The sequence below is a fragment of the Phalacrocorax carbo genome, chromosome 3, assembly GCF_963921805.1.
Source record: "Phalacrocorax carbo chromosome 3, bPhaCar2.1, whole genome shotgun sequence".
NCBI lineage: Eukaryota > Metazoa > Chordata > Aves > Suliformes > Phalacrocoracidae > Phalacrocorax > Phalacrocorax carbo.
The window spans coordinates 19,183,256-19,197,268 of NC_087515.1; the positions used below are offsets into that span (position 1 = coordinate 19,183,256).

The 14,013-nt window shown below is 37.6% G+C and overlaps 1 protein-coding gene across 2 annotated transcripts in view; it reads left to right on the top strand.

Moving 5' to 3' along the window:
• Positions 1–13,626, top strand: part of PPP1CB (protein phosphatase 1 catalytic subunit beta) — a 29,388-nt gene extending 15,762 nt beyond the window's left edge. For both annotated transcript variants that reach the window (XM_064446052.1, XM_064446053.1), the window contains exons 3-8: positions 151–381; positions 731–835; positions 5,831–5,902; positions 9,404–9,555; positions 11,131–11,265; positions 11,876–13,626. In XM_064446052.1, the coding sequence (XP_064302122.1) occupies positions 151–381; positions 731–835; positions 5,831–5,902; positions 9,404–9,555; positions 11,131–11,265; positions 11,876–11,980 (800 nt within the window). In that variant the 3' untranslated portion in view covers positions 11,981–13,626. The remainder of the gene's footprint in view (positions 1–150; positions 382–730; positions 836–5,830; positions 5,903–9,403; positions 9,556–11,130; positions 11,266–11,875) is intronic.
• The last annotated feature ends 387 nt before the right edge of the window (positions 13,627–14,013 follow it).

Sequence of the window (14,013 nt, forward strand, 5' to 3'; positions counted from 1 at the left end):
TCTCACCTTTCTGATGCCTATTGCCAGTCTGTTTTTAAAGAAAGTATTAATGCTTTTTTTTAAGGAATTAATTATTAGCTGACTTAAGTTCTTGATTTGGGTACTCCTTATGTTGTTGCACTAATCCTTGGTAAACATTTTCTTATTCAGGTGATATTCATGGTCAGTATACAGACTTGCTTCGGTTATTTGAATATGGAGGATTCCCACCGGAAGCCAATTATCTTTTTCTTGGAGATTATGTAGACAGAGGCAAACAGTCTCTGGAAACAATTTGCCTATTACTGGCATATAAAATCAAGTACCCGGAAAACTTCTTTCTCTTACGAGGAAATCATGAGTGTGCTAGCATCAATCGGATCTATGGATTCTATGATGAATGTAAGCAAAACCTATTTCTTTTGAAAGACTGTTACAGACTAATATTGTGTTTGGAGGCAGTTCTAGTAGTGACGCTTGTACTGCAAGGATTTCAATATTCTGTGAACCTGCTTTGAAAATTTCTAGAAGTACATTTCAAACCAAGGTTAAAGTCACTCTAGAGAATAACTATTTGCTCTTCTGCTGTCCTTGAAATGCTGTTGCAGCATATTGAAACCTAAGTATGCTAACAGAAATAAAGCCCTGTGAAAACAGTTTTGTAACTTCTTTGGTCAGGTTGTGATACATATTGCAGGTTGGCTTTAAGAAAACAGCCTTCTCTTCCTAATGTCACTCGCTGTTCTTCTAGGCAAGCGGAGGTTTAACATTAAGCTGTGGAAGACCTTCACAGACTGTTTTAACTGTCTGCCTATTGCAGCCATTGTGGACGAGAAGATCTTCTGTTGTCATGGAGGTAAGCTGATGACTGCTTTTAAAAGCTGTGTCTAACAGATCTTTGTATTAATGCTATACCAAAGGGAGCGTGGATGTGCATACCTGATATTTAGTGGAGACATTTAACCTTATATTGTCTATAAAGGCTGCTGTTATGCCTTGTGCTTTTCTGTGCACCTGGCAGCAGACAGATGTCATTCTTACCTGATAAGTGTGGCCCTCTGTGCCTGAGAGGCAAGCACATCTATAAGTATTCCCATCAGTATGTCCCTGTCTGAAGAATACTGAATGCTAGAATGCTTGCCTAATTTGCCACATGACTTGTTGCTGTTACTGTCTATCAGTGTAGCCTTAGCTAACACTGGTATCCCTAGCAGCGAAGTGAAAGAATAACTTTCACAAGTAACCCCAGCTCTGGAGTACTGGCTTCTTTAGCTGGTTTCATAAGATCTTGATAGAAGGGACCTCTGAGGTCACATAGTCAAGCCTGTTGCTTGAAGACATTTGATAACATTAGAGCAGGTCAGCCATGGCTTGCTCTGACTCCATGAAACCTTTGCTATTGGAAAATCTGTGCTCTGGGGGCATCTGTCCCAGTGCTGCTCTGCTCTGGTAGAGAAAAGTGTTTGATCTGAGGTTTGTGACTTCTCTGAATATTGGAACTTACTTGGGCACTCTTTTTGGTAGAAGGGGACTCCCCATGCTTTTACAAGCAATGATGCTTATAGGTTTTTGGGACCTTGCAGAGTTAAACAATTGATAACAGTTTCAAATTACATGTAGTAAGAGCCATCCTGCCTTTTTGTAGCTGTCTTTGCAACTACCTCCATTAATAAGCAACCTGATGCCTTGCACTCAGTGATGGAGGGATGGTCTGGTAGGTGCCACACCTGCATTGTCAATGAGAATAATTATAGAGATCAGTGGAAGTGAGAGCACTGCAGAAAGCTCTAGTTTGAACAGCTCCATTTGGTATTAGAAATAGTGTGCACCCAAAATTCCTGAGCAGACTCTTCCAGACTTTGTGGGGTTGTATTGGTAGCTGTCATCCTGCCTTTATTAATTACAGGTATCTCTGCAAGAGCTCTGTCTGTATGGAGTGTGCTGTAAAAATGACCCTGGCTCTCCTTGCATCTTGTATTGAAAGCTTCTGCCTTTAGTGCCTGCTAGTATAAGCTATCAGTGTCTTATACAGAATATGTTCTAAGGTATTGTCATGTCTCTGTAAATACAGAATTAATGCAGTGATACAGTTGACTCGGCCAGTCTCCAGGAGGTATTGACATGTTAGAGAAAGTACTAGTTTTCTCACAGGTCATCTTTTCATCTCATTCTGTGTTGTGTGGTGGCTTATTTTTTTTAAGAACTGGTACCTATCTTATGAGCTAGATCTCATAATTTTAAGAATGTGAGATACCAAATCACTTCTGCACTGAGGTAGCCAATTATTAGTGGCTAAGACCATGTAATAAATTTGCTTCCAAAAAAGCTGGCGAAGGAATTATTCTTCTACTATCACTATACTTTTCTGAGTTTTCTTTTCTTTGGGAAACAGTAGAGAATGAATGGTGACAAAATGCTGTGGTGTTTCAGGCAAAGGTTAAGCTCAGGTTGGTCGTAGAGGGTAATCAAGGAAGCTTTGCAGGTAGAGTAGAATGCTACGTTCTGTGCCTAGAAAGCTATTTTTCAAGGAAAAAAAATTTAAAGCTTTATTATAAATGTGTTGTGGAGATTAACCTCTTGTTTAATCAAGTAAGAATTATTTTGTGCATAGTGTGCTTTAAGGACCCTCTTATGAAAAGCAATATTTACCACTTCTTTATTGAATGCTAATTGTCCCTTAAACTTGTGCAGGCTTCATCTGTAGCTGAAATTACTGTCATTCACAACTGATCTGCGGCTGTGAAATAAAGTGAAAAGATTACTAAATGTGCTGTGTGCTCCTAATAAATGAAAGAGGACATTCAGCACATAAATAAGTTTTGCCCTTTTTCCGCTGTTCTCCAATCCTATCCAAACTGCATTCCAGATCCCATGAAGTCATGGACTGTCAACGCCTTTTCATGATGTTACTCCTATAATAAACACTGAGGCAGCAACACAAACCATTCAACTCTGCTGGAGGTTGAAGCTAGCATGTAGATATAAGGTAGGTGCCTTTTTTACTATATTGCGCATTTTTGCATAGTTTATTTTAAAAATATTGTCCTCTGGGATATATAATAAAACTTTGCAAAACCGCATAACATAGTAAAACAAAAGGCACCTAACTTACCCCAGTAGCCCGCCTACAATAGCTTGAAATCCTGAGTCAGCTTTTTTTACCTAGACTTTTCTGGGCACCTGCGGGTTTGAGTTCTCTGTCTCACAATACCAAACTTCTCTTACCTTCCCTGTCTCCAAACGTTCATGCTGCTGAAAGGATCTTCCATTGTATCCTTCCCATCACCTCCCTCTCTTCTCTGTCTTTCCACATTGCTCATACAAGTCATATTTTGGCCTTTCCTTAAGGCTGTCCTCGAGTTACTTCTGACTTTGCTCTTTATCTTGCTTCATTAAAGCTTATGCCATAGCCATTCCTGACTTCTCCCTTTTGCTCTGCTTTGTAGTCCATACAGTATTGTCCTCTTACCTCCGATATCACTCTCTAGTTCTAATCTTTAGAGACCTTATATGATTGCTTTCAAGTTTCTTCAAATTAAGCCCATGTTGTAGTGTTGTGTTGATGGAACACATTGGTCTTATCACATTGGATTTAAGCTCTGAGATGGGAGTCATGCTAGTTCAGTAGAACACTGGACTTGCGTGATATTTTCAAGCTCTGGAATTCTGTTTTTGTGATGTTAATGACAATGAAATGTATGTTGAAGGTGAAGACTACTTGATAATCTTACATAGAATCCAAAGAGACCTGAGGAGCTTCCTGGATCATACCATAAAAATAAGTAACCATTACTCTTATTTTACCAATTCCACCTGATCAAGGAGTGGTTCAAATCTAGAGCCTGGATTTGATGGGTCTGCCAGGAGTAATGACAGTTCATTTTCTGTTTTCCCATAGGGAAGGGTGCTCTTACGCTTCAAGAAACTAGGATACTGAAAGATACTTTTTCTGTGCTTAGCTGTCATTATGTGGCAAGACAACTTAATTCAAATGTATACTTTTCAGTTTTCTTTCAGTAGACAGTAGGTTGGCAGTGATCACTGTAGTGGCAGCAGCTTGATGGTGAGCTTTAGTAGCCTGTGTTTGCCCTCTTATTTCTTTTATTTAATGCTGGTCATCTACAACTTTCGTCTGTAGATCTGAATTTGAGACATTAGCTATTTCTTTTTGTGCAGAGGGAGTTAGGAAGATTTGGGAAGACCTCTTGGGTGGTTACGAAGAGGACTACAGACATGCAGGCAATTTTGAGGGGTTTAGCCATTTTACAGTGGTGTAAATCAGCACAAAATTTAACAGCTATAGGGTTGAGATGTGGTTTGTAATAACTTATTTTCTTTTAAAGAACTTCACGTTTTGAGTGCAACCTGAAATGGTGAGAGCTGTAACCTTGTAGAAGTTCACAAACTGGTTGTGTTTATTTTACTGAGATTGTCCATTACTATCTCTGGGTGTGGTGCTGAGTAGAATCAGAGTAGAATCCACATGCCTTTGTGCTAAGGTAGTCTGCATGCAAACAAGTCAGTTCTGAGGAAGGGGAAGAGGCAGGTTGGTCAAAGTTTAAAGCTGATTATCTACTTCAATTTATATTGGCATCCCTGTATTGGTGTATGAGTAAAACTGACTAAAGCTCCTTTGACACTGTTTAATGTAAGATTTCTGCTCTCCTTGACAACCTCGTAGTAGTACTGTGAAGACAGTTTTAACAAGCTGATGAGGATAGAAGGCTTTTGTCATAAGACTGCTTCAGTAAAAATAATTTAAAATCTTAATACTTGAAGAAAAGTTCCTCAAGCCTTTATACCAAATATATTGGAGTCTTTGTTCCTGTAATACGTATATTGCCACTGTGCGAACTCTTGTATCAGCTGAAATTATTTCATGCAGTGAGTCCTAGCCAATGACAGGTTTTTTTCTATCATATCTAAAGTTCTGGACTGAGTCAAATAGATATGGCTTGTTAATATTAAATATGTTTAATCACAAATTAGGTCTTCATGCTCTATTGCTAAATTTGCAACTTTCTTAATTAGGTAATCTTGGCCTAAGTAATCTGTCACTTTAGGACCCTAATATAAGAACATGTTAAGAAGCTAGAACATGTGGTAGGATCTTTCATGCCTGTATGCCTCAAGTAGAAAAGCTCTAGAGTATGTACGTAAATTGTTCATAGGGTGGCTTTCAAATCCCGTGCTTTGGGTGTAATTACATGTTAATATGGCAAAACTATAGAAAAAGAGCTGTATCTTTGTGATTGATTAATTACTTTTTGAGTAGTCAAGGTACTATGGCTTTATAAATGACTAAGCAGCTGAGCTGTAGTAGATGACCACCTCTGTGCTCCTTATCTATTGCAGTTACACATTATAGTATTTGTTTACAGCATCCATTGACTACTGCTCAGCTGATGTGTGGTAAAACACTGAAATACAATGATGTGACTTATGATTACAGTCATACCAGCAGGCTCCTTTGGCTTGTGGTCTTTTAAACCTGGGTAGGGGATTTTTCTTTAGCCTTTTTAAAGTAAGGTGGTTATAAAGAAGGCCATCTCCATCCAGTTTTAGGTAATGGGAATGCTGTCCTTCACTGGTTTCCTCTAGTAAGCTGTTGAAGAGAACATACTTAGTGGTAGAGTTCTGTGCTGTGTGGCTGAAAGGATGGTAGGAAAATAATTAAAACCTCTTGCTAATTTTACTTATGTCCCTCTATTCAGGAACTTAATTGTCTTACAGCAAACTGTCTTTTCTATATTACAGCAGAAATGATGCTATATGACTTTGAGCCTCTGATAGTGTTCCCTGTTTACAGGTAAAATATGTAGACAAGTCACTTGTTTTCTTGTACTTACAGGACTGTCTCCAGATCTCCAGTCAATGGAGCAGATCCGGAGAATTATGAGACCTACAGATGTTCCTGACACAGGTCAGTGACACGGAATTTACTGTAAATAGGTCTTAATGAGGAAATGGGTTTAATCAATTTCTGTACAGGCAATGCAGTGACTTTACACAACCTTTGTTTCTAGTACAGTATTCTTTGATGTCTCTGCTGGGTGCGAGTCTTTGTTCCTCATGACAGCCCAGTTATCTGATCTGTTAGAGGCTATTGCCCACACTATTACTGCTTGTCATAAGAGTAGGATACATTATCCACAAGTTTGCCTTAAAACAAGTCTTAGAAATCTAATGAAAGATCAAATGAAACTAAACAGCTGTTTTTTATCTTGCCTTGGTTAGGCACACCCAAATGTTTTAGTATATCAAAGAACATAACTGTTTAAAGCTTGCTGAGCATATTTAAAGTATTTGGGCTTCTCTCTACTTGGGGCCTCGCTACAGTTGGGATTTCAGTTGCTTATATCAACGTGCTAGTCCTGAAATTTTCTTCTACTGATACACTAATACTTTTTAATATAGATGTTGGATGCAAATTGCCAGTGCTTTTCTGTATGACATTCTTTTGAATGGTTTAATCAGTATCCAGTGTTCGATTTATTCCAAATTTTGTTACTAGTGGATTGAAAAGACTCAAGCAGTACAACGGGATATTTTTTGAAGTGTTAATTCCAACAGCAGTTTGAAATTAACTTTCAGAGGAGGTATCACATCTAAACCTTTTCTGAAACACAAATTACAATTACAGATGAACCTTGGGATAGAAGAATTTTACTTCCTGTAATGTTCTTCAGTGCTGATGCATAGGAGTAATTCAGTGACTAATATATCTACTCTTCCTTAAACAACATTTCTTTGCAAGCTGGTATATACACACTTGACACTGAGAAGTGTTACTACACTGGTAAACGGGTGTTTTGTAGTATAAATTACTATATTGTTTTTCCTTTTATGCTACTTACAAGTCATTCAATGCATAACCAAATAAATGTCAGTACAAAGAAGTCAACTTTTACATTTATCAGAGCTCTCAGAAAAGGTAGTCCTATTCAACAGGCTAACACTACTGCTTGAGCCACCCCCATTTCAGGAATGCCCTTGCAGAATGTAGTTCTGGTTTCCATGGACACTCCGCTGAAATCATATGTATTCTTAGTACCTCCTAAAAATAATTATAGAGATTTTTAAAACAGGCTTTTGCTCTACGGAGTGGTTTGCAGTCTTAATTTTGCTTTCAGAAGCAATAGCCAGGTGTTTACCAGCAGAGGTACAATGAAATGTCCCATCATTGACGTGCGTATACGGTGCAGTGACATAGAAGGTCTTGCCCTTTTGGACCTACTTTAGGCAACCGATATTACAGAATGGAAATAAAACTTGTGGAAAAATAAACTGAAGTGGTCTCATTTCTGTGGCAGTTACAAGTCCTTAAAAGCTGTCATTTTGTGGAGGGTTGTCACTTGGTGAATGTCTGTGTTGATACAGAAATTCCTGGTAGATGTTTGTGGACTGTGAGATTAGATCATTATTATGTTTTTTCTAGCCTGATGGGGAAAAAAAAGCCTTTTCAACCTTAACTGCAGTTTGAAGACCTCTTGTTTTGGTGGCATTTTTATGGGGTTGGAAGCTGTTTGCTCAAATCTCATTCTGTATTCCAGCTTAAATCACTTGCCTTTGGTAACTATTGAAGTGTTTGCATTTTGTGAGGCCATGGTATAAATGATGTATTTTGGTCAGCATTGCCAACCATTTGCTTATTAGGAAACTAACTCCCTTTTTAGTGTAATCTTGATTGCCTTGTATCAGCTGTGTTATGGTACACTCCTGGTCAACCTAAGCTATTGCAGTGGTAAACGTTGCATGTTAAAATATAAACCTCCTTGGGCAGCATAGTTTGGTTTAGACAAACTTGTTGCAGGGTTCTGTTATACCACTGCTAGAAAGTATAGGACAGCTTTGCCTATTGCTGTGTATAACCCTAAAGATTATTTGATTTTGGGGAGGGAATAGAAGAGGAAGCAATTCCTAAGCAGCCGAGACAAGCAAGCTTCTGTCACTTGTTGGAAATGCATACTAAGAATCCATTAGGGATTGCAGCGCAACTATTCTGTTTTTCAAAACATGTTACTCAATATAGAACTAAATTTCACCAAAGTAAGTTTTTGTCATATGCCGTCTGTATTCAGTCATTTATTTCTAGATAGATATTTTATCTAAAATGAAGTTGTACTTGCTCTGTCCTTTGTCTTCTAAAAGCAAATAAAATCTTAGCCTCTGCTAGAGAGGAACTGTGACACCAAAGACCACATGCTAGCTGTATGTACATACAAAATGATCTAGTTGCACAATAGGCTTCAGACATTAGTTTTGCTTGATTACAACTTGAAGGATCTGTTATTTAAGAAACAATGTCTTTGGTATTTTGTTTGGCAAACAAATAGATGTAATTGTAAATCAAACTTCTGAGTGCCAGATAAAGGAGCCTGCTGGCATCTCTTTCAGCTTGTGAAACAATGCTCTTAAGTATTTAAATGCTATGGGGTTAGTCATCACAGGTAAAGAAAGTACAATTTCACGGAGATCTGTGAAATATATTTTGAATGTTTTTTGTTTTGTTTGTAGTTGAATCGGCCTGGTTTTTTCTCATGTGAAAATGCTTTGAAAGTTCTATGTATGAAGGCATTGCAGTTGATCTAGAGAAATTTTTTTAGTACCCAGTTTTAACTCCAGATTTAGCTGACCTTTTGTTGGCAGCAGAAAAAAAAGATCATGACCAGTACTAAAACACTAGAGAGGTTTATGGTTCTAATTTACATTCCAGACTGGTTGGCATGAGGCTTTTTGAAAAGTCAACAGTAGTCCAAGCAAACTGAAAGCGCTACCTGAAAGAGTATGTCAGAATTTTGCTGTGTTAAATTTTGATTTAGTCATGTAAGGTTCTTCACGTCTGGTAAGAAAGGTAAGAAGCAAAGCTGTTCCACATTCAGAAGGTTGTGGTACAAGTTTATTGCTGTATTTATGACTGGCCTTGCACAGGATTTTTAAATCTACGGCAGCTTTCAAACTAAGCTTTCTTGGTGAGCTGGGAAATGATAGTTGCCTTTTAAAATGCACCCACTGCAGTATTTTTAAACTCCTCAAATGCTCACTGTAAACATGCTGAATAATAAACAGGGTGCTGGGCCATCTTGTCTAGACTGTGCTCTTCCCAGAAAGGTTGGACTAGATGATCCCTGAGGTCCCTTCCAACCTGTGATTCTGTGATAATATTACAATTAAAGATTATTTCAGAGAACTGTTTGGCTCTGACTTGTTTCATCTTAACATACTATCAGTGGTGAGGGCAAAAAAAATCTTCAGACTTTTGCAGACCATATCTTTTGTATGAGTTGCAGTTTTAAGTATTGCTGTATTTGTTGCTAAGGCTTACCTTGTTTGAGAGCTGCTGTGGTAATTACAATAAAACTATTTTACATTATAGAATGATACCTCCTAAGACTAGCATCTTCACTTGTATTATCTTTCAAAGGCTTGCTGTGTGACCTGCTGTGGTCTGACCCAGACAAAGATGTGCAAGGTTGGGGTGAAAATGATCGTGGGGTCTCTTTCACTTTTGGTGCTGATGTGGTCAGTAAATTTCTGAATCGTCATGATCTGGATTTGATCTGTCGAGCTCACCAGGTATGAATTATGCTGCTGTTGCTTCTTTAAAACCCCCCCTCCTAGATTTTCTGCCTCTTTGGTGCTGCTTATCAGTAGGATAGACTTGAAACTTACTTTGCATTGTGTTACTTTTAGAAAAAAGATCTTTCTAATAAAGGGACTATAAGGCTGTGTCCTTCTGTTGAATTGTATTGAAAGGTGTCTAATGTCAGTGAAGTAACTTCTAACACTAGATTCCCACATTGATCTCTTTCTTTTGTATTGTCTGTTTACTGTTAGGCTGTTGTATATGAACACTAGAGGTAAAGTGTCCAGGTTAAAGTGGCAAAGTGACTTGAATTCGAGATCTACACTGAAGTTTCAGAGCTATTCCACTTCAGTAGTAGTCAGGTCTCTGGTAGTTGTGGCTTAAACTATTTGCTTAACTTCATGGAAGTATTGAATGCATTTTGAATGTTTCTGCAAAAAAAGTCTGTACATAAAAGCTTTCACCGTTGCCTTCATTTTGGTTCAGCTATCTAGAGTACTTTAGCATAGATTGACTTACTGAAATATGCAGAAAGCAAGGTTATTTTTGGCATCATCCATCTTCTAAGTACACTTTTTTGCAGTTTTTATTAAGTTACTTTAAGCAAGTGTCCTAGCTGAGTGGACATCAGGTTTCAATTTCCTGTATAACATTTCAGTTTCATTATTTAATCAATTTTAAAAGCTCTGTCCTGCTGTGAAACAAAAATAGGCTTTTTATTCTGTTGCTGCTAGGCTTAGGTATAGTATCAGAACACTTAAATAATTCCCTTTGCATTTTTACTGCCAAAACATGAAAGAATATTAGTCAGTGTGTGGAATGGATATTAAGATTCCTTAACTGCTGATCAGGACTGCTACCAATTTCCTGTATTCATGTAGTCACTTTGGTTCTTTATAAAAGCATGATGTCTTTTAAAAGACCATTGGTGATTGGACCAAAATGAGCAGTAGGTGTGCTGATTTCACTTTGTTATAATGTGAGGCTTCTGTTCTGAGGAAGAGGGAACATCCTTAGCTGTTGCATCATACTACTTGCACTGTCTTAAAGGTGAATTATGCTCTTAGAGAAAACATGGCAGAACTGCTTTGCTTTTAGACAGTCAAAATTATAAAAAGGCCTACGCTTGAGGTTTGTATGATCAACATTTATAGTTTGTACAATCAGCAGTTATAGTTGAATGAAGATGGTATCCAGACCTTGTGTGCTCTGAACTGATAGGTCAAACATCCACATTCTGTGTATAAATCATAAAATGCCAGGAATCCTTAAACTGGCAATCCATAATCAGACTTCAACTATTAAAACATTGAACAGTCAATCTGATGCATATTTAACATTGGAAGTGTCAGACAGGTTAAACTACCTGATTTGGCATTCACTGTCCAAATAAAACAAAATGACTGAACCTGTCCTGTCTGAAAGCCAAGACGTAAAATACCTTTTTGATGAGTTCTTGTAATCTCTTTAATATAAGTCCTGTTTGCCTCAAGACTGGCTTTTTTTGTTTAAAAAAAAAAAAAGAAAATTCACATGAGCTGTATTGATTTTTCTGATGTTGACAGGTGGTTGAAGATGGATATGAATTCTTTGCTAAACGGCAGTTGGTCACCCTATTCTCAGCTCCAAATTATTGTGGAGAGTTTGACAATGCAGGGGGCATGATGAGTGTGGATGAAACTCTGATGTGTTCCTTTCAGGTATGATATATTCGTACATTAAATATTCCTTTAAGTGTTTGGCTGTATGTGCTGAGTTAGTCTGCTTGTTGACATGCTTATGGTTAGTCTAGGGAAACATACCTGAGCTACAGGAAGGACTGCACAGCAGGCTGGTGTCTGTGGACAATTAGAACTGCAAACCCACTGCTCTCTGGGAGAGCTGTGGGATTTGCTGTTTCCAAACTCCTCCATATTAAGTTATTCCCTCTATTCACATGCTCATTTCAAAGTTTAATTGGGCAATTCCTTTTAGTCATGCCTATGGATCAGATTACCTAATTATGCAGATTGACTGTTGGGATCCTTTTAGTGTGGTTACTCTAATCAGATTTTAATCCCTACTCCTTGGACATGTTTTCAGCACTTTTTCTTGCCCCTTCCTACCCCAGCATAGTGGTAGAACTAGAAGGATTTTGAAGTAGTACTGCTGTTGTATGTAGGATTAATAAATTAGTAGGCTTGTGATGTGATCCCCCCCCACCAACACACCCCTCTTGTTCCTGCTGAATGAGATCTCAGGTTGGCTTAACAGTATTTGAAATGTTCTTAGCTGTCACTGACTCAAAAGAACTTCTTTATTTTCTCTAAGATATTGAAACCATCTGAAAAGAAAGCCAAGTACCAGTATGGTGGACTGAATTCTGGGCGTCCAGTCACTCCACCTCGCACAGCTAATCCACCGAAGAAGAGGTGAAGAAAGGAATAATGTAGAAACACCATCAGATCTGTCAAGGACAAAACTCCATATTACAGTATATAATAAGTGTGCACTGTAAAACCATCCAGCCATTTGACACCCTTTATGATGTCACACGTTTAACTTAAGAGACGGGTAAAGGATCTTTATTAATTTTTTTCTAGTAGAAAGATGTGCGACACTGTATTGTAACAAGAATAGCTCCGAGTTCTAATATCCAGCATAGAGTAAAAAAAAGTATTAGGAAGAAACTATTGCAACTACATATTCACATTTACCACGGTTTTTAAAGTTGACCAACATCCCAGTTAAAACTTGATGTAATAGTTAAACCAGATGAGAGCATGATGTTCCATTTGTGTAATGTGGTCTTATTGTTGCTTGATTGCTTTTACTTTGGTTCTTTTGTAGCTAGAATGATGCGAATATGGTATCTAGTCTTACTTCCCGGCTCTCTCTTTGAAATCAAAACAAGGAAGGGGATTTTTTAGGACAGCCATTGATCTCTTATCCTCCCCCAAGCCCACTGTTGTTCATAATAACGCTGCCCAAATGTGTTCCCCATTATAATGCAAAGTTTATAGTAGGTAGTGATTAAAAGGCAAACTAAGTCCAAAAAGCCCAAACTGGACAGCTTGACAGCCAACGTAAATTGAGACAGAAAAACCTGTCTCAACTTTTTAAGTTAAACTGCCACACAATGAATTTGTGCACTACACTTTTAAATTATTGACATTACACTGTGCTATGGCACTTCATTTAACTTAGGACAAAAATGGTATTGCCTATTAGTTGGTAACTTGATTATGTGGTACCTTGGCTTTAGTTTTATTAGCATGAAACACCTTTGGCATGCTTAGCTTCCAGGTAACTCCCTACCTGCATCAAAATTCACGTTACATAGTTCCACAGAACATGAAGATCCTTATTGCTAAGCCTTTGAAAGCTGACATTCTTTTTCCATAAGAGGGTGTGCTTAAATGGATGTTCATCAACGGACAATAGGCTACCTGACAGCGGTGAGCTGACACTGCTATATGAATGTCCAACATGATTATAAGGCTTATGTCACTAAAGATTATATCCTTTGGATTTTCATGATCAAATGTCATATACTCTTGTATAGACTTCTGCTTTGTAGTGTACTATAGTAGCAATAATTCCTGTACATGATCAAAAGTTATGCAGTATTTCTTTTCAGTTCTCTCCTTTCTTAAGAGTTAACATTGGCAAATGGCAAGATACAGAGAAGATACAAAATTCGTAGTAGGACAAGTGAAAGGCACAGATTTGTGATGCTTTAGGATGCAATACTTATTGGATATCAATACAAAAGCTTTTATTGAATACTGTCAAATTTGTAAGATTCTTTGGGGGAAGGCTTCAGATTTATACCATTCTAAATGTGCATCAGTAGATGTAAAACTCTTGACTTCAGTATTGTCTTTGAAAAATGTTAAATTGAGGATTCTGGTAACTTGCGTTTTATGACTGGCACATTATCTAATGCAAGAGTTATATTGATTTCTGACACAGTGAGCAAGTTCTTTAAAATGGATTTAAGTCTCTTTTCTAATTCCATTTTGTTTTAAATGCATATTTTAAATGTAGGTTTTTTCATTTAGTAAAAGTTGTCTAATTCATTTGGATGAAGTCTGACTGGTTATTTTAACATACCTTACTGTTACTCAAGAAGTGTGGAGTTTGGGTTTTTTCTAAAAAAAAAGAAACAAAAAAACCCCCAAACTCAAAGCATATATATCATTGTTTTATATTGAATTGGTCTCTGTTTTTGAGCAATGGTTTAATTTATCCCACCTTCAAGCAGGCACCAGAGTTTCAATACATGGAATCAAATGTTGAAATAGATTTATTCTGATATTGCTCAAAAGCACTTGTTCTTGAAAGTCAGTGATGAGAGCTGTGTAAGTGAGAGTAACTTCAGTTTGTGACAAGGTAATTGATGAAATCTGTTCTGTAAGCCTTGACAGGATAACTTCCTGCTTGAAGTTATTGCTTAGTTGAGGTTT